Source organism: Heliangelus exortis, chromosome 3, assembly GCF_036169615.1.
Source record: "Heliangelus exortis chromosome 3, bHelExo1.hap1, whole genome shotgun sequence".
Classification (NCBI taxonomy): domain Eukaryota; kingdom Metazoa; phylum Chordata; class Aves; order Apodiformes; family Trochilidae; genus Heliangelus; species Heliangelus exortis.
The window spans coordinates 57,578,087-57,597,907 of record NC_092424.1 but is presented as its reverse complement, the minus strand read 5'-3'; the positions used below and the strand labels follow the sequence as shown (position 1 = coordinate 57,597,907).

Genomic DNA, 19,821 nt, shown 5'->3' with positions numbered 1-19,821 from the left:
TTAGTCACATGTCTGTGTGAGTGCCATAGAGCTTGGATACCCATGCCAATTCTCACTGCTCTTGGCTGACAAACAAGAGATTAATTTTACCTCCATTAACATTCCGTGACAAAAAACACCCCTTTAAATAATCAGGCTGAGACACTAAATTTACTTTTCCCAAACTGTAATTTTGTAGGTGTCCAATCCTTTATGCTCTTGAGCTCACAAAGCAAATTTCAAGCATCTTACTAAAGCTTGCCTAGCTGAACTAGTATTTTGGCAAAATGACAAAGGAAAGCAGTAAAACTTGAGCAGAACTCCCCAAAACCAAAACCTGACACCTCCCCCCTCTTTGAAGCTAAAAGAAACTCTCAATTCCACTAGAACAAATGGAAAAATATAAAACCCAAAATACAAAACCCAAAAAAAGAGACAAACCCATATGAATGTCTATGAGCTGAAACTCTTTTCCTGATATGAGCATTCTCTGTGAAGACAACAAGCAGCTTGCAGGTCTTCCAAGGAAGATATTTATTAGAAGAACTATCAGTTCCTACTAAAATATACCAAGGGAAATATACCCTCACTGCCTGCATACACCCACCCAATTGTGACCAGCCATTTCAGCCAGCAATCCTGTCAAATCTAATAGAGTAATAATAATGTTTTACCAGACACTGGCTCATATGAAATTCATATGCAGGCTTGTTGAAAATTCTCAGGCATGACCTGAACAAAAAAATTCTCTTACCAACCATCAGTTAGCTAATTGATAAACTGAGGCAAGTAGCCAACAATATTCAGAATCCAGAAGTCAATTTGCTGCCTCTTTCCATCCTCCTAAAACATGCATTTAGCTGGGCTGGGGGTTGGGGGAGAGCATACAGTGAAGATGAGGAAAGGAAGTCAAGTATTTGGTAATAAAGCAATGAATACAGTTCATATAAAAGGAAAGGAATTATCAAGAAAACGTGGATACAAACATCATTTCCAGATTAAAAAAATAATTTTCAGTTCATTTTTTTGTTTGTTTGTTTACAATGGAGAAACAAACTCATTGTCTAGCAGACGTCTGAGATTACAATACAGACAGCCAAAGACAAGAAAAGAAATGGAAGTTATCAAAATCAATTTACCAAAAATTTCACAAATGTTAATGACTAAAAGCTCCAGGTAAATATTTTTTTTTCCAGATGACAAAAACAATTCTCATACAAACTCTAATCAAGCCTTAGTATGCTGAGAAGATCAGAATTACCAAAATTACTATTATTTTAAAGCTTGAAATATCATTAATGGAAGAAAGAGCTTCTTATTACTTGGGAGAATCAGGTCTATTAAAGACCTCTCAGGTTTTGAACTGCGATACAAGTCCAGCATAATGGAAAATGCAGATGAAGTTGCCATGTAGCCCACCTCCCACAAAGATGACACTGACTTAGCATGTGCTAGAGGAGGGAAAAAGAAAAAAAGCAAAACCTCAGCAGATGCTTGCTGAGCAAAGGTAAAGAACTCTGTTGAAGCAAACGCTGTAAAGTAGCATCACAACAACAGACCCTAAAGGCTTCAGCTGGGTCCATCACAGATCCATCACACTCCAGCTGTGCTGGAGTGACCTTGCCGAGTACCAGGCAGGGAAAGGGAGAACACAGCCCTGAATACAAACACTTCCCACGATGAGGCATTACAGCTCTAACCCACCTAACCACTGATAACACATTCAAACATACAGAAGGGTAAACAACCATATCCTTTAGTATGCAAATGGTGTTCTAGAGACACTATGGGACATCTCTGTGTTTAGTAAAAGAGAAACAAACTAGTATACTTCCAAAATATTTTGTACAGCCTCCTAAGCTGTTTCTCACTAAGACCATTCAAGGTGATTCTTATATTAAAATCACACAGACTTGTTAGGTTGCTGCCTGTCCTCCGGCGCACACTGGTCCACTTATATTTCACATCAATAAGAGAAAAAAGGAATAATAAAACCCAGAACCTCATTTATAGCAAGAGAGGACAAGCACATCTGTGTAACTGCTGCAAGTAGAAAACTCTAGCTAAGTCAACAAGAACTTTTAGCCTGGGAAACTATCAGTGCCACTGAACAAAACCAGGAAAATTACAGATTCTTAGGCTGTTGACTCTGGAAGTCATCCAGTGGGCGATAAAGGAAAGTAATATGCTTCTTAAAACATTAAAAACGGAATAACCTCACACTAGAGTTTGTATCCTCATTTTATATGGGTGGTTTCAAATATATAGAAGAACAAGTAACTATGCACACAAGACCCTAGTAGAGTAGGCACGTTAACAATGACTAGCAATATGTACTTTATCACAATACTAAAATCTGTTAGGTTCTTGTCTATTCTGAGAAAAAAGAAAAAGTACAAACCACAAACTCTAGAACCCCGAGTTCTGAGTTGCTTTCTAACAGCTAGCAAGCTATACTCTTCTTTCAAGAAAATGAAAATAAGCACTTAGCTGTGAATTATTCAGCACTAATAAATATACATACTATAACTTTGCTATTTAAATGTTTGCTAGCCTCTCCTGTTACATGGCAGAATGGTAAAGTCTGAAATTTGAAACACTGTCTTGAGGCTACAAAATAACTTTTTTGGGTTTGTAAATAAAAAAATCTGGTACATTTTCCCCCAAAATTAGGGCCACAGAAAGTGCTGCTCATATAAACAGAATCACTTGATCATATTTCAATTATCAAACTTAAAATTCCAGTCACAATTGTAAGGTGCAGGATCCCTGCCAGTCCAACAGAATTTAAAGAGTATGATCCATGTGGAAAACATTAATTAAATGATAGAAAATAGGCAGTGGCTACATAGACCTGAAAGCCCTCTGTTCAAAATCAACAACCATTACTTTGACTCTACCACCACCATTCACCTAGGTTAAACACCATAAATATTTTACTTTAGCAGTTACAGTTTGTTTGTTTCCCCAGACTTAAGAAAGTCAGCATATTTGAGCAAAGTGTATTTTCCTATACTCTGCCAAAGACACATTATTATTTATGAACAGGAATGGAAGTATAGCTAATTTTACATTGTCTTTGGCAAAACTGTCTTCTGTAACAGGCTGGTATTGCATTCTCTAGTCTCCAAGCCTACAATCACTTTTTTTTTTTTTTAAACCAGGTATTTATCCAGACTGTGCACATAAATAAAACACAGAAACTCAATGATACATTTCTGATTCAGGACTCTTACCCCTACCAGAAAAAAAAGGGGTTAATGACTACAAGTTTGGTTTTCTTTTTTCCTTCATATCTAAAGCAGATGATTGCATAACAATCCCAGGGAGTCAGACACAGACACCAACCATGCACAGCACATTTCTGGGTGCCAATATGCATTGCCAAACTGCAGCAGTAACTTACAGCCTCTCCATAGCACACAGCACAGCTACTAACACATCCTGCCTGCTGTGCACTGCAGAACGGTGACATACCTTTCAGCCTTGTGGAATTCCCATTCTTTTGCTGCTCATCCTCTTCGTTGATGGTGAATAAACCCAAGGGATTGGGCCTGGCACTTTTCTTCAATCTCTCTTGTCGGAGGGCAGTAGTTGAACCAGGCATATTGCTCTTGCCTTTTGCTTATTACCAAAAAAAGTAAGCAACTGCAGCCCCTGGGTAGTGGCTAGCTGCAACACTGCCTGTTCATTTGAGCACTTGTAATAGATCCCCTGTGGATAAGCAGTATGCAAACAGCTGACAAATACCAACATCCACTCGGCAGTGAAAGGCTTGCAGTCTTTCCCCACCCTAAAGAAAAACCCTAATTAAAGGCACATCGGTTGGGATGCTGCTCGCCGCCGTCTCAACCTGCTCAATCAGCTCCCAGCCCACAGCTCCGGGTTCCTTCCTGCAGCACCTTGCTCCCGGTAACCTTCTCCCGGCTCCAGAGGGCTGAAATATTCAGGAAGCAACACAAGAGGAGAAAACACGATACGCCGCTGCTAACAGTCGCCCTGACAACACGGAGACATCCTCATCAGAAGGGGTCTGGGAGTGTTGTTCTCTCAGCCGCAGGACGCCGGCCCCGCGGACGCTGCCTCCCGGACGCGTGTGGGGAGCTGGGAGCGCTGGGGCGGCAGCGAGGCTGCTCCTGGCGGGGCGGCGGGAGGATGGAGCTCTCTGCTTGCACAAGCCGCGGAGCACTGAGGGAAGGAAGAGCTTGGAAGGCTCCAGGCATCAACCTGCGTTTTGCCAGCTGCCCTGTTTATTCGCCTTTGGAAGTTTTAACCTAATCTAAACTAAAACAATAAGGATGAGTCTTCTTCCATATATGCACATGTTGGGTGTGCGTCCCCGTGCCTCCCTCCCCTCTTTTAATTTAATCACCTTTCTATGCGGTGCATACCTTTTGCATTAGGAGTGCCTACACCCACAATTACAGGCAGGTGTTGGAACATTTTCCTCCATGTATGAAAACTCAGAAATCAGGATTTCTAGCTTGTGCAAACAACACGGGACAAGGACAGGACTTCTGGAGTGAATATGCTGTACTATATCTTTAGTTTTACAGCACCAACCATTAACATTCACTCTGCAAATTGAACAAAATACAAACAGCCTGATTGGTTTTAATTTGTTGGATCTCCCTCGTATGCTGGCATTCTGGATTTTCTTTTCTAAATTTACAACAGAGCATGTTCTCAGAAGTTTAGCAATCTGCATGCTTCATCTTCCACAGCTCCAAACACCACTATACAACATACTGGAAGTTTTACCTGTAACACCTCCATCTTCATCCTCTTCCACTTCCCTAATTCAGTGTGTGCTCACCATTCCAAAATGCTTGAAATAAAAACTACAAGCTAGACTTCCACTACTACGTTAAAATTACAGAATTTCCCCCACTTCAGATTTAAGAGAAACTTCATGTAACATGATCATCTGCCGCAAGATGGCACATACATTAGCTGACAGGTCTCCAGGTGGCTCAGACTGAAAATGCAAGATTATACAGACACGTGTGATCACCCCAACGACTGGAGCAGAAGGGTCAGATTTTATGACAGACAACACAAAACATATCTCAGAGCCCTGGGATGCTCTTTACAGAGAGGGGTCCTGGGTCGTACTCAGCCACAAAGACAGCTATGTTCTCACACACCTCAGGCTCATCAGTCAGATACCCGGTGGATGGATAAGAACACAGCACCACCTGAAGGCTCAGCGGGACCACTCACCCTTCTTTACAGCATGGGCAAAAAAAAAAAAAAAAAAAAAAAAAAAAAAAAAATCCATCAAAACGGAGGCATTTAGCAGGAGGGTAGCAGTTCCGACCAAAGCCCTCAGCCCACCTCCAGTATGTATTTGCTGCTGGCTACATCCTTGGCTGCACCTTAGACCATCTGGAGGTACACAGAAGCTATACAGTATGACATGTCCACAGTTAAATACATTTTGTACTAAAGAGTGTGGACAAAAAAAACCCAAAACCAAAAAGAAACTCTAACACAAGCTGTTCTTTAGCTCAGCAGTTTGCCTGCTACCACTACTTTGGCTTGTAAGAGAAACAGCTCCTTTGCTCAAATTGTTACCAAGAATAATTTTCATAGATGCCCAAGGCTCTTGCCAACAGAAGTAACAGAAAACACTTATATGGCAGCTTAGTTAAATATCACCCCATCCCCTTTTACTATTTCAAGTCACTGTGAAAGGTTTGTTGCCCTTTTAAACATTCTGTTCATTCAGTCACCTTTAATTTCTAAACTCCCTAAACAGACATTTTTATACATGTAAAAAGTATCTACTACACAAAATCACATGTGACTGCAGGAGCTTCCAAAGGGGCTTTCAAGCTTACAGTGTCTCTATTTCCCATTATCTGTGGAGTCATGGAGAACAGCTGAATACTGAGAATGGTCCTTGCAGGAACACCAGCTCCCATAAGAGTGACTTGCTCCAAGTACAAAATATAGTAATAACTATATATACATATATGTATATAAAATATAATAAAATATAAATAAAATAAAATATAGTAATAACTCTATATATATATGTAGTAATAACTAAGATGCTTCAGGTGCTGGTGAAGATGGATTTGGGCTATGACACACAGGCAACTGAGGTGTTGGTGCGTATTTGTTTCTGTTGATTTACTAACACAGATGTTAACTCTGACATAGGAAAAGGAGCACCAGCACACTTAGCTTATGCAACATTATTTTATTTAAGTTCCACGTGGTTAAAGCTATGCCAGCCCACACCATGCTTTGAAATGCCTACTAAAATGGCACCCTAGCCACCTACAACCTATTACCAATAAAAGACACCAATTATTATAGAAGATACTGCGTGACTTTAGGTACTTGTTTTTTTGTAAAAAATCCTTTTCTGTTAGCAATATTAAGCATGCATTAAAATGTACCAATTCTGTATAAAACCAGTCTGTACTGACAAAACCAGCCATTTAGGGCAGAAAAAGAAATTCCTGTGGTATCCTTATCAGAAAACCTTTGCTTATTTCAGCCTTGTGTCAAATACGTGGAAGCTTCTACATGAAAACTGTGATGAAAGCAACATGCCCTTGAAGAAACAAAGTGGTGCATACTTTTTAAAAAAAGAAATGAATAGCCTTGCAACTTAAAAGATAACCATTTTTTTACACAATCCCTATTAGTGATTTTTTTCTCCTTTCTACCCATTAGTTGTAATGCATACCAATATAATCCCAGTTGAGCTCTTATTTATGGGGTTAGACTCTCTTAAGAGATAGAAAGAGGGCAACTGTGTACCTTGAGGGCACTGGATGATTTTTGGTTTTCCTTTTTATACCACTTCCAAACTCATTATCAGTTAAACCACTATGGGTAAACACACGCACTTATACTCTCTGGATTCTAGAGGTGTAATTACCTGTGCAAAACATCATCTGATATGCAACAGTGTTAAACAGCAGTTTGAATGAAAACTGTTAGGATAATTATATTGTGATCTAGGAAATGTAAATACTTGTAAATACATGCTAATTGATGTTTCTGCTTTAACATCAGGTATTTAGGCTTGATATCTGTACCTATGAAATGAAAAGCAAGCTGAAGCCAGTCACCATGCTATCCACGTGCAGTCTACTATGGGCACTCCAATAATTTCCTGTGGCTGAATGCTATGTTCTTTCATTCACAGGATTATTCCAGTCCCTGTGAACTACACTATGTAAAGCTCATTACTGTGATTTAGAGTATAAGGAGTTGCAAATGCTAAATTCATGATCTATAGCTGCTGCCCTGTGAAAATCTCTGCCAGTCTGAACTTATGGAAGTGAACCTTTTGGCTCTTATTTAGGGGGAGGAGGGGAAGGAAGACAAAAGGCAGTATTCAGTGCAGGTCAGCTAACTATCAGGAAGAAAACCTTGTAAAGGCAAGACAATTTGCATCTTTCATAAGAGCTGGCAGGCTGTGATAACTGTGATAGGCTGTGATAGGACTGTTTATGTTTTCAAGAAAAAAACCAAACACTTGATGTAATGTTAACTGGAAGCCATCTTGTATCATTAAGCATGTTTTATACAGAAAACCATGTGAACTGAATGCCAGATGATATACTATTGCAAAAGGGGGGAAAGACCTTTAGAGACAAGTTGACTATGAAAGGCCTTGCAAATGGAAGCACTCATAAGATATTGCTGACTCAAAATATACAGATTTTTCCTCCCAATTCATGAGATGCCCACTGTATGTTAATCAAGCTACATGTCATAGGAATTTCCTGTCTTTCTCCTGCTATTTACTTAGGATAGAAGCAATTAAAATACTGGTTTCAAAGAACACCATATCCAAAGATCAAGCAACCAAAAAGTCAAGCTTTGACAGAAAAGCATCTGACATCCCCTCCTCACCACTCCCCACCCCCCCAAAAAAACCCACAAAAACCCCAACCAAAACCCAACAAACAAAAAACCAAACAAAAACAAAAACACCACCAAAAAAAGCAAAAAACCCCTCAACTTCTCAACTCTTCCTGCTCTATATAAACACTTAATCTTAACACACACAAATATTTTCAAGGTTCCCTTCCCTCTCCACTGCCAGCCAAAGAAATTAACTTTAAAAGTTCAAGAAACAGAAGCATCAAACCAGTTTCAGAAGCCAGGGAAACATTCTCACCATTTCTACTCTTTCTGACACTTAACTGCTCCGAAGTCTGACGTAACTTATAACCTCTGGCCTCACTTTATCCAGTTATAAGGTAGAATAAAACCTTCAGAACAATTCTTCTTCTGAAAGAACTCATTGATTCTTATAAAATACTTTTCTCTTTTAAAATACTTTGTATTACTCTGCTGTTGTGAGAGCTACTCGACAACTATTTAACTTTTGAAACAATAAAGAGAATAAAAGTTTAGACCATGAAAATCACAAACTGAATAGCTTCTTCTGCTTTTAGAGCATTATCCACAATCCTTTCCTTACCCTTTTCTTCAGTTTTATCCGAAACTCCTAGCAGCTGAAGATAATTTTCTTGTTGGGTATCAGAAAAAAAACACAACAAAACCCAAGCAAAAAAAATCCACAAGCTTAGAATATGTCTGGGTCACAGTATTAGATAAAACAAAATAAATGCAGTTCTACTTCTGCTCTTGGAAGCCAACTCAAAGCCTTTTAACATAAAAGAAAAGCTTCTCCTTAATTTAAGTGCATTTCATATAAAAAATGAGATTTACTCAATATTTTAATATGTGCTTGTATTTATTATTTCTAACATATGCAAATATTTAATTGCTCTTTCTCACTTTCTTAGTACCGAGAAATTCAGGACAAGGTCAGTATCTATCCTATATAGTAGCATCAGGACAGGATATGGCATTTTCTGCTCACAGAAATGTTTTCTCAGCATGAAACAATGAAGTCCTATTGGCAACTGGGTTTCAGGTGTTTCTCTACTTGGATGAAAAATCAGGAAAAGCAAGGTAGAGTTAACCTCCCATCCTGTTCTGCAAACAAAGTACACCAAAAAAATGTCAATGTACCTACCTTTCAAAACACACAATTTTAATATTTATGCACATTTTCAACATTAATCATCTATGTAAAATTTTTTTGAATAAGTCATTTAAAAATACACAATATAAAGAGTGTTTGATCATAGGATCACAGAAAATCTTGAGTTGGAAGGGACCATAAAGTCCAATTCCCTAGTCCTTGCAGGACTATTTTGGAATATAAAGACACTAGCTAAACTCCAAACTCAATCTCTCTCTGATTTCTTTCAGGAGACTCATCACTCTGAATTTACTTTCTGCTTCACTAGGTTTTAAATCAGGCCAAAAGAACTGAGAAAGTAGAGTCTCTTTTTTTCCTTCTATGAGAAAACAGCTATTTACTCAGCATCAAAGGTCTGAAAATCTTCTTTTCAATGTCATGTAAAACTAGGACAGAGCAAAATAGCCTTAAAAAGAGAGGGGTTGGTTTTTGTTTGGTTGGTTTTTTTCCCTGTTTTTGCTTGGGGTTTTTCTTTGTTTGTTTCTTTTAAGAAAGCAAAGTTACATTGAATCTGGCAGAAAAAGCCACTGTACCAGAAAAAACACTTGCATCCATGAAACCAGCCACTTTTTCAAGCACCATCCACACCTATTTTTTTTTTGACTGCTGCTCTTGCATTCTCTACCTCTTATTGTCAAAAAATGACAGAAGTTTCTAAGTCTATCCTCAAAGATATCTCTGAGGTCTCACCTCTATAAGAAATAAAAAATGACCGTCATAATTTTTTTACAGCAGTATATTAATTTTTTTTAAAACAACCACAGTATTTAGTGTATAAATATTTTATATAATAACTTATTTCTTCCTTCCATCTTCTTGGAAGGAAAATAGGTCTCCTCCATTAATAAGCAAGACTGAATATAAAATGCTAGAGGAAAGAAGGGAAGCCTGTATCTTTTTGAGCAATGAGATTTCTGTTGTTAAGGGTATAGATGCACTCTGAAGAGCTTTAAATAAGCAATCAGCTTCTAAAAGTCAAGGCCTTAAACCAACAGGAATTTCATGAACTTATTCTTCAATCATCCATTGTATTAGGGGCTTCATCCCAAGACAGGACAGAAGTGCTCAGCCTTTGTTAGCAGACAGCCATTTAAATATGTGCTTGAGAAACAGAGGGGAGCAGCAGTGGATTTGAGGAATTAAAGATTCTTCAAAAACTAAACTTAGAAAGGCTGGTTCAGCTCTTTTCACCTTACTCCTGTAGAGTTTAAAGAAACATGTCTTTATTCTGGTTTTCTAACTCAGCATCTCCCTTTCCAATAAATTTAATTCAGAATTATTATCCATCTCTACCTAAGAGACAATGAATTTTAAATCAGATAGGTCTGGAAACAAAAAGCAGTCATCAGGTCTTTACTTTCATATCAGCTATCCTGACTGCTTTGGCTCCTTTGACATTTATGTGTCCCACCTCACATGTTGCAAAGACCATGCATATTCTAGGCACTACTTTGATCAAAACAGTAATATATTCTTCAGTAGGAGAACTGAAGGTGCTAAGACCAGCCATGGCAACTCTCATGTGATGTGGGAGACTTGCTTCTCCAGTCCCCATCTTGTCCCTTCCTCCCAGTCCCAATGAATCACAGGCAGGCAGCTGTCCCTGTGAGGCCTTGGAGCAGGAGGCAGCTCCACCACGAAGCTTCCCCTCTGTGTAAGTGCTCAGGCACAGGTGGTTTCTCTTGGAAGGGACCTATTCCCAGTTTCAGCTGTCCTGATTTCAGCTGGGATAGAGTAAATATTCCTCCAAGTACGTGTTACAGTATTGTATTTTGGTTTTAACAGAGTAATGTTGATAACACACTCATGTTTTAATTATTGCCAAGTTGTGCTTATAACACTTCCCATGCTCTGTCATTGAGGAAATGCACAAAAAGATGAAAGGGAGCATAGCCAGGACAGCTGACCCAAACTAGCCAAAGGGTATTTCATACCATACGACTTCATGCTCAGTATATGCACTGCAGGGAGTGGGCAAGGGGAAATTGCTCCTCAAGGACTGGGCTGGGCATTGGTCAGGGGGTGGCAAGCATTGCCTTCTACATCACTGGTTTTCCTTGGGTTTTATTTCTTTATTTTTTAATCTTTCTTTTCATACAATTATTATTATTAGAATTAGTATTTTAATTTTACTTCAGTTATTAAACTGTCTTTATATTAAACTGTGAATTTCACTCTATTTTTTTTTTTTTCTATTTTCCTCTGCATTGGTCAGGGTAGGGGGGAAGATGTGAGCAAGCAGAGCTAAGGGGTATTTAATTCCCAGCTGGGATTAAACCATGGAACATACACAGTACCACACACTGGACCAAGGGATGTTACGAGCTCCTCAGAAGTGACTAAACAGGAAGCCTTAACTATTTTCCTTTCTTTCAATTCAAACTGAGCCTGCAGGCATTCCTGTGCACAGGGAGGGAAATCAAGGAGAAGACTGGGAGCCCTGCCCTGTTTTGAGTCAAACTTCATCCTCAGAGCAAAAGACACAGGAACATGGAGCTAAGAGTCTCACAAACACACCACTAAAACAATCAAATACAAGACGTATATTAACAGGTATTGTTATATTTTTTAATTAAATGGATTTGCATAGTATTATTAATTATAAATATTGCACAATGATGAATAAAAACACGTGAGATCATTCTGAGCCAACACTTTTTATTTATACATGACAATTATACTGGATCAGGCCCTATAGTAGAACATACAACGTAACTTCAGATGATGCTCAGTTAAACAAGAGGCAGTAAGGAATGGGGACTTCACAGGGCAGTAGGAAACAGCAAATTAGAAGGCAACAGAAGTCATTAGTTATGATTACCCTACTACTTAAGAGCCCAGATGTTGTTGCCACTGCATCTGTCTAAAAAAACCCTTATTTTTAAATACCCAGTTTGAAGACATGTCAAGAGATCCAAGCACTTGTAAAGCCCTCAAAATTATGTACATGCTAAGCTTTTTGGTAGAAATGTGTATATATCTAAAAAAAAAAATAATAAAAAAGGCACTGAGCTTTTTCATAGAAATGTGAACATGCTTCAAAGAAAAGGCAATATACAGAGACCAAATTAGAATTTTCTCCATTGCTGTTTTTCTGACGACATCCAGTGGATAGAATTCTATGAACTACTTTGTGCTGTGTTAATTACCATCCCTCTCCTGACATCTTACTTCACAATACATACCGTAGAAGGTGACCAAGAAGTCTGGACTTTCAGATTACCTTCCTTTTAAGGGATATAATATGAAAATATCAGACACTGACAAAAGAAATTTTTTGATACATCAGTACTTTATCCCTTCCCCCCCTCCTGCCCCCAAATCTAGTCTCACAGTGTCTATCAATCTGGAGCATAAATCATGACATCAATTCACCTGTGAAGAATCTCAAAGTCAACAGGAGTAAGGGTTGCCAACACCATGCATTTGGATAGTGAAGCAGCCTACCCTCCTGTGTCCCCTTAACACACAGCTTAGGGTCATTTTCCTTGAACTCTGGCAGATCTCACAGGTTACGTATTTCCAGGATTTTTCTCCAAAGCCAATAAAAGTATAGATACACCTTCTACTTACTTGGATGAAAATAAATATGGCATGGCTTCAAAAACAATACTCAGGAACAACTGCAGAATTAAATCTGAACCAGCTTAACACACTGGTACCATCTTCTCATAATCTCCTACACCCTTAACAGATATACGGTGTCTGTAGCCTGTTCTGCCACGGTTCCTAGCAGGCCACTCTGTTTGCTTAATGGAAGTTAGAGGAAGTTTCCTTACTGGAGAAAAGGTGGGTGTGCAAAGAGTTACCACAACAGTATCAACACAGTAAGCCTTGCATTGTGGGTCTAAACTTATGCACATTTTTTCAAGTGGAAGAGAAAATATGGTGCAAATTTATGCAGTATTTAGATAATTAAGGCAATTATTGCACTGATCATAATAATTACTTTTAATACCACAGATAACTTTCTGATATAAAGTATTAAGTTTGTTGATTTGTGATAAGCAAATAGTAATAAATAATAATAAACCAGCCACCATACAAATAATATTGTAGCCACATCATTACTGCAATTTTACCTCTTTTGCAGTTTGAAATAACATATTAAAGAACATCCAAGAAAAGCCCTAGTAAATGACAATGCATACTACTTTAGCTAGATTTGTAGAAGCTCCCTTCCTGTAGAGAAAGTTGTGCATAAGCCAGCTGCTCCAGCATCATTTTACAGGCCTGATTCTTTCAAGAACTCTGGAGATTTTTTTGTAGCAGTGTTTGGGTTCGAGGGGTTTTTTGGTTTGTTTTCATGGTGGAATTTTCCTGGGTTTTGTTGTTGTTTTTGTTTAGTTGGCTTTTTAAAGTTTTTTTTGTGGGGGTGGTTTGGTTTTGTTTTTTTGTTTTGTTTGGTTTTCTTTGGTTGATTTTGTGTTTGTTGTTTCCTCCCCCCACCTGTTTTTTTACACCAGCAGTGGTGGGAATAGGTAGTGGAGAAATATAGCCTGATTCAGGTTACACTATATGCATATAAGTCTTCTTCAAACTTTTTCACTGTGTAGTTCTTTCACAAACGTTACTTAACCAATGAAAGATACCAAGGGACAGTACATTAGCAGCTTTCTAGAGTTGAAGGATGGTTTCTAGAAGGATTTTAACCCTCATCCACACTTTAAAAATAAATTTAATTGTATAATTTTAATTCTACAAGCTGCTGATAAAGCAGAGTCCCTACGCATCTGAGCAACAGTACTTCGGAAATTAACACAGGATCAATCAAGTAATAGTAAGGTCAGGCACAGAATCTCCAAATTTGAGTAGGTTTTAATCAGAGAGGGGAGGTGATAGAATCACAGAATCATCTGGGTTGGAAAGGACCTCTGAGATCATCAAGTCCAACCCTAAATCCACGGCCACTGTGGCTACTAGGCCATGGCACTGAGTGCCACATCCAGTGTCTTCTTAAAAACCTCTGGGGACAGAGAATCCACCACCTCCTGGGCAGCAGAATTACAGATCCTCAACCTAATTCTATATTAAAAGGAAATACAATAGGGCTAATGTTTAAAAAATTACGGATATAAACTAGACTACACTAACAACACACACACTTCCAATACTTGTAGCGTTTGTAAACATATAGAATCACAGCAATATAACATTTTGCTTCAGACCTTCACACAGCGGGTGCTCTGACAACCCAGGTTTCAGGTTGTCAGAGCAGAGAGCGATGTCCCAGGCACGGAGCCGAGAGCCGGGCTGTGCCCTCAGCGCGGCCCCAGCACCCGCGTCCTTCAGAGCACGGAGCTGCTTTGCTGCAACAGCAGAGTAACATTTAAGTCGCTTAGAAGGAAACACTAACTAGAAGAGCACGCAAAAATCATTACAGGCTTTTTTTCGGTTGTTTTCTTGTGTTTTGGGTTGGTTTGGTTTTTTTCCAGCAATCCCAGCAGGTTGCTCTCACTGGCATCCCAGTGCCCGTACAAATCGTCACCTGTGTGCAGGGCTGGCCTGGGTGGAGATGTCTTGATGTGTGTTTGTGGGTGGACAGCCATAAAATAAGGTGCCTTGGGAGCTTCTGCGTTTTGTATTCCCCACAAGAGGGCTCCTCTCATCTCAGGAATCACCAGTAACTTTGTTAGCAACTTTGTAAGATGCTCAAGTAGCTATGACTAAACAATTCCAACAGGCGTAAATTAGCATATCCCCTTAGCAATGTACTCATTTTGACATCCACACGTTTATGAATGACAGAGCAAAATAACTCTTTCTTCTGATAACTAAGCTATTCAGCTGAAGAAAGGTAACTGCAGCAGTCAATCTGCCCAACATTAGAGGGATCCACTTCTCAAATCTTTCTCCGAAGTCGCTGAGGTGCTGTCAAAGCTTTCCTCAGGCTTAACTCTGAAAGCCCGTACATCTAGCCACGACAGGGGAAAAGAAAAAAAACAATACAAACACACACACAGCCATGCAACTGGTTTGTTTTGGTTTTCAAGCAGGAGCAATAAGTCAACCAGTAGGTGATTTCACCGAACCGGGAGGGAAGGTTGACCTTGCTGAGGAGCCGGATCCGTACACAGGCGTTCTGCTTGCGGAGCAGGCGGCAACCAGAGCCACCTCCCCGGCCCTCCCTGGGCTCACACACACACACACACACACACACACACACACACACACACACACACACACACACACACACACACACACACACCCCTGTTTGCTCACAGACGGACCCAACAGCTGCTGAGCAGCTCCCTGACACGCTGCATGTTTGTGAACACCTGGAAAGCAGCCCGTGTGATGAACTCAGGCAACAAAGCTTCACAGAAACTGTTTAACGCTGATGTTTAACACAGGAGGAGGCTCTGAATGAACTTTGACAGCACAAACTGATTTAAACTCAAAATACTCAAGCACTCATGCAAGCAGATCCATATCCTGTCTACAGGTTATCCTAATGCGTAAAGTTATCACAGTAACATAAACCAAAACTACGTACCAAACTTGGATACATCTAGACCTCTAACTCTTTTTAGAAATGTAACTATGTAAAATATCTATCACCTGGCAGCTTGTCACCTGGCAGCTCGTTGGTGAATTATTAAGAAAGACAAATTCAATTTAATACAATTTTTAAAATACTAAAAAAAGAATAAAAGCAACAAAAAATAACCAACAATATATGGTATAGAACGTGAAAAGAGTTTGCTAAACGTGGCTTAAAAAAATATACTGACAGACAATTCTTCCTGTGAAAAGTGAAGCTAATGCATCTGAAAACTCAAAAACACATAGGATAACCAATCAATAAATTTTCTGAAGCTGAACTTTAAGAGTAATGTCTGGGAGTGATTTGTAAAACAGGATTTCTGAGAAAAAGCACTATACTTACAACTTTAATAAAAAAAGACAGCATTTGGATGGGTGTCTGCCCACCACTGTTGCTTGTGACTGCATGCCCATATTATATAAAGTATGTATACAAATATTATACTGTGGAAACACAGTTTATTAACCAACAGCCATATGGTCTATTCATATGTTGCTTTGATGAAAAACCACACGTTGTGATTCAGAGGTTAATTTAGACCTATGTTAGAGAAGTGAAGGACTAGCAAAGGGTGAGCGAAATTGCGCTGTGGAAGGAGGAGTAATAGGAAGAAAGAAGAGGCCTGAAAACTAGAGTCAGACTTCACAGTCCAGCAAGCAGCACTCTCAATAGACATGCCAGAAAGGCAACCCCTCCACTGCAAAAGCAAACAGCATCTGCGCCAATAACAGTGATACAGCAGTCGATCGGCTTGCGTAAGCCAAAATCTCCTCCCTGCACCCCTAGGACAAAATCAAAGCGTCGTCGTTCGTTCTTGCAGCGCGCACCTCTTCTTAGAGTGGATGCACAGACATCTTTCTGCTTTCCTCATGGGAAGTAAGGGCTTTCAGAAGCCCGTCGTGCGAACGCTCTCAAGGGGTAGCCAGACCCCCAGTGCCCCGCAGACCGCCGTGCTGCGGGCTCAGGCCCCGCGCCACGCTCGGAGAGGCGCCCTCCGCAGCCGCGGCGCAGCTCCCAGGTACCTGAACCCCACCGAGACATCCCTCCTCCTCCTCCCTCGCTGACCTAGTCCCCGTCAAAGAGATACTGCAGTTATTCACCCCGAGTGCGGGAGCTCGCCGCTACCTCAAGTCCCGTTCAAACCCCGCTTTCCCGCACTCCCGCCTCGCAGCCCGGCCGCCGGTCCCCCGGCTCTTTCCCCGCCAGCCGCCGCGGGCCTCCCCGTGGCAGCTCGGCACCCCCGCGTTAACCCCGTGGCGGCGAAGGAGCTCCGCAGCGCAACGAGCCCTGACAGCGAAGTGTTTTGGAACAACAACCGGCGCCTGGGGTAGGACGGGTGCATCCACCGACACCCCTCTGTACGGCCGGGCGGGGATGTCCTCCCATTACGGCGGGGTACGGGCCGGACGCGCCGCCCCCACTAGCCCGGCTCTCCCCGCATTCCGAACCGGGCCGCAGCGCCCCTGCGTGGGGCCGCCCCTCCGACTGGCTCTGGGTCGGTTCTGCAGCCGGCGGTTCGCGGTGGGTGACACCCGAGAGAGGAGAGGGAAGCCCCCTCACAGCCTAGCGCCCGGCGGATAGCAGCCGGCGGCCCCGCACCTGTTGCGAGAGGAGGCCGCCGCGGGGCCCCGCTGCGCTCCCTCTCCGCACGGCCGCACGCAAGCGGGCGAGTGCGCGGAGGCGTCCGCAGTGGCCGTGCCGCAACCCCCACCGCAGGCAGCGACTCACCTGCAGGACGCCGGCACCCGCCGCTTCTTCCCTTGGCCTCCGCCATGTCTCCTCCTCGCTAGCGCTGCTGCTCCGCCCCGTAGATCCGCGGCCCCGGGCAGGTGAGAGCGCCACGTCCCGTTCCCCCTCCCCACCCACTCACCCACACACACACACCCACACACACACACGCACACACACGCACAGACTCCCGCCCGGTGCCGGCGGCGAGATCTGCCCGGGAGCAGGTGAGGGCGGGCCCAAGGTACGAGACCCCACGCACCCGCGGCGGTTGCGAGGCAGCGGGGCGGGGGCGGTCAGCCAGCACCATCCCGCACGGCCGGCGGTCTAGGCAGCCCGGGCCTCCTTGGTATTCCGGTGTTTCCCAGGTGTTTACTTTTTTTGGGCTTGGTTTTTTTTTTTTTCTTTCAAAGGGCCTCCCGCCTCGTTGGCACAACTCATTAGGTAACGGCGCTGCGAAAAACATCAGGGTTTGGGATGATGAATAACTCCCCGCCGGTGCCTTGAGTGGCAGCCGCCTGACGTCCTTTGGGAAAGACGGCTTCCCAAAACCGGCTCTGTGAAGAGCAGTCAGTGTACCAGCCCTTCCTGTAAAGGTCATGATCTTCTTACCTTTCCCGTGAGTTCACCTAAACTTGCCCCAAACCACTTTCTGTGGAGCATACAAGCATGTTTCTATTCAGACGGTTCTAGGTCCAGATTAAAACATTTCAACTTTGCACCGGCTTGCAGATTGTATCATCCGAACTATATTTGGAACACGGGGAAGGAATTGTGGAACTCATCGTGCACACACAGCTGTGGGGTGCAGATGGGAAAGCGAATGGAGAGGCACAGCTCCCTCCTTCTGATGTGCTGGAAAAAGAGCCCTGGTGCAGAACATCCTCTTCTGGCAAACAGCTAAGCTCGGAGCTCGAGGTCTTCTTCCAGGGAAAGGGAGGATGAATGTTTTGTTGCATCAGGAGCCGTTTTTGTTTTAAAACAGGAGCTGGGGCTTGCATGATAAATGTTTCCTGTGGTTTGTGAACAGGACAAGAACAGGCTGGGCTCTATGCTGAAAGGTTCAAGACACTTCCAAAATCAATGCTGCCTTGGGCTTCATAACTGCGTTTTGCCTGGTTCTATTAACGGAGGTAGAAAGGTGTCTCTGAGCCTGACCCCTGGGTTACAACAGCACTAATCATGGTCCACAAGGTCCATTTGTATGTCTTACAGCCAAAAGTTAATGCTTCCCAAAATCCTGCACTAAAACATAATGTGTCCTAACAATATAATCTCCAGTGCCTCACTTGCAGTCCATGCATATTGAGGGAGCCAGGCTGAGGAATCCCAGGCTGACCTGTCTGGTGCACCCTGTCCCCAAATGTTTCTTCCCATTTTGTCCAAGGACATAAAAAGTAACATGTGTGGCACAATCTAGATGAAGTATCCTGAAGTAGGGGATATTACATACATTTCTGTGCGCAAGTCGAGTAGACAGATGGATAAGCTGCGCTGTTCAGAGAACCACATTCAGACCAGTTCACAATCTCTTAAGTAGCCTAAGCATGCATGGCCCAGCCTAGACATGTGTCAGACTTGATAAAGTCTTACAGTGGAGAATACAAAACTGATTGCCAAGAAGCTCTGCAGAAGCCACCTTGGGTCTGGTGAGGCCAGAAGTGAATTACAGGACTTAATTCCCAGCAGGTGCCAGGCTAGGTCTCATGCAGACAATGAAATGATTCCTTGATCATACCCCCTTCTCTTACACACAGCTGGCAGAACTGAGCACTCTGAATCATAGATAATAGAGAGCAGGCTACATTCTTTCAAAGGATCAACACACAATTAAAGCAATCCAATTATATTCTGGTCTAGTCATGCTGCATTAAATCAGAGGTTTTAAAGCTGCAGTCATGGACCGATACAGGATCACACTTCACACACACACACACACACAAAAATCACATTTGGAGAGTTCATTGTCCTAGGGCCCCTTTTCCATGTGTAGAGTTTCTACTTGCTTTGAGTTTTTCAAAGTCAGTCTCCACCATTGATCTCTCCAGTGCTTAAAGCTACCTTGAAATTGTACTGCTTTAAGCTGCAATGCAGTAGAAATGGTTAAACACTCACTATGTTTTCTCCTCAAGTGCAGTTATGTTTCTGGAATGAGTTGAACCTATTTGTGCCCAAACAGCAGTGAAACCACCTCCAGTGTAAAAAGATGATTAAAAATTTTTAATATACTGTTCTTCGTCTAGCCTATTTTTAAAAAATACATAATTGTTAGGGTTTGGTCAGCAAAAATTACTACATACATGTTAAGACAACACATTTATGCTTAGAAAAAAATATTTACTTCTCTTTGAAAATACTTGCTAGACATGAAAGATTCAGGTAATAAGCTTTTTCACTGATTACCAAAGGCTTATGAAAAAAGAAGCAAGTCTTATTCACAATGAAAATTTTTTCAGCTGCCTAACAATATGGAGTATACCCAGTGCTAGAATGCTGGAGTGACAATGAGAGTGGGTGAACAGGGAATATCCAACATTCTTTT

General features: G+C 41.8%; 1 protein-coding gene across 12 annotated transcripts in view; it reads right to left on the bottom strand.

The window, feature by feature from the left end:
• Window positions 1-17,566, bottom strand: part of MAP7 (microtubule associated protein 7) — a 125,027-nt gene extending 107,461 nt beyond the window's left edge. For 4 of the 12 annotated variants that reach the window (XM_071740813.1, XM_071740814.1, XM_071740816.1 and 1 more), the window contains exon 1: window positions 3,457-4,073. In XM_071740813.1, the coding sequence (XP_071596914.1) occupies window positions 3,457-3,586 (130 nt within the window). In that variant the 5' untranslated portion in view covers window positions 3,587-4,073. Of the gene's footprint in view, window positions 1-3,456; window positions 4,074-17,279 lie in introns of those variants that run through there. The other 8 variants (XM_071740818.1, XM_071740819.1, XM_071740824.1 and 5 more) reach the window with 6 other exon arrangements.
• Window positions 17,567-19,821: the final 2,255 nt, after the last annotated feature.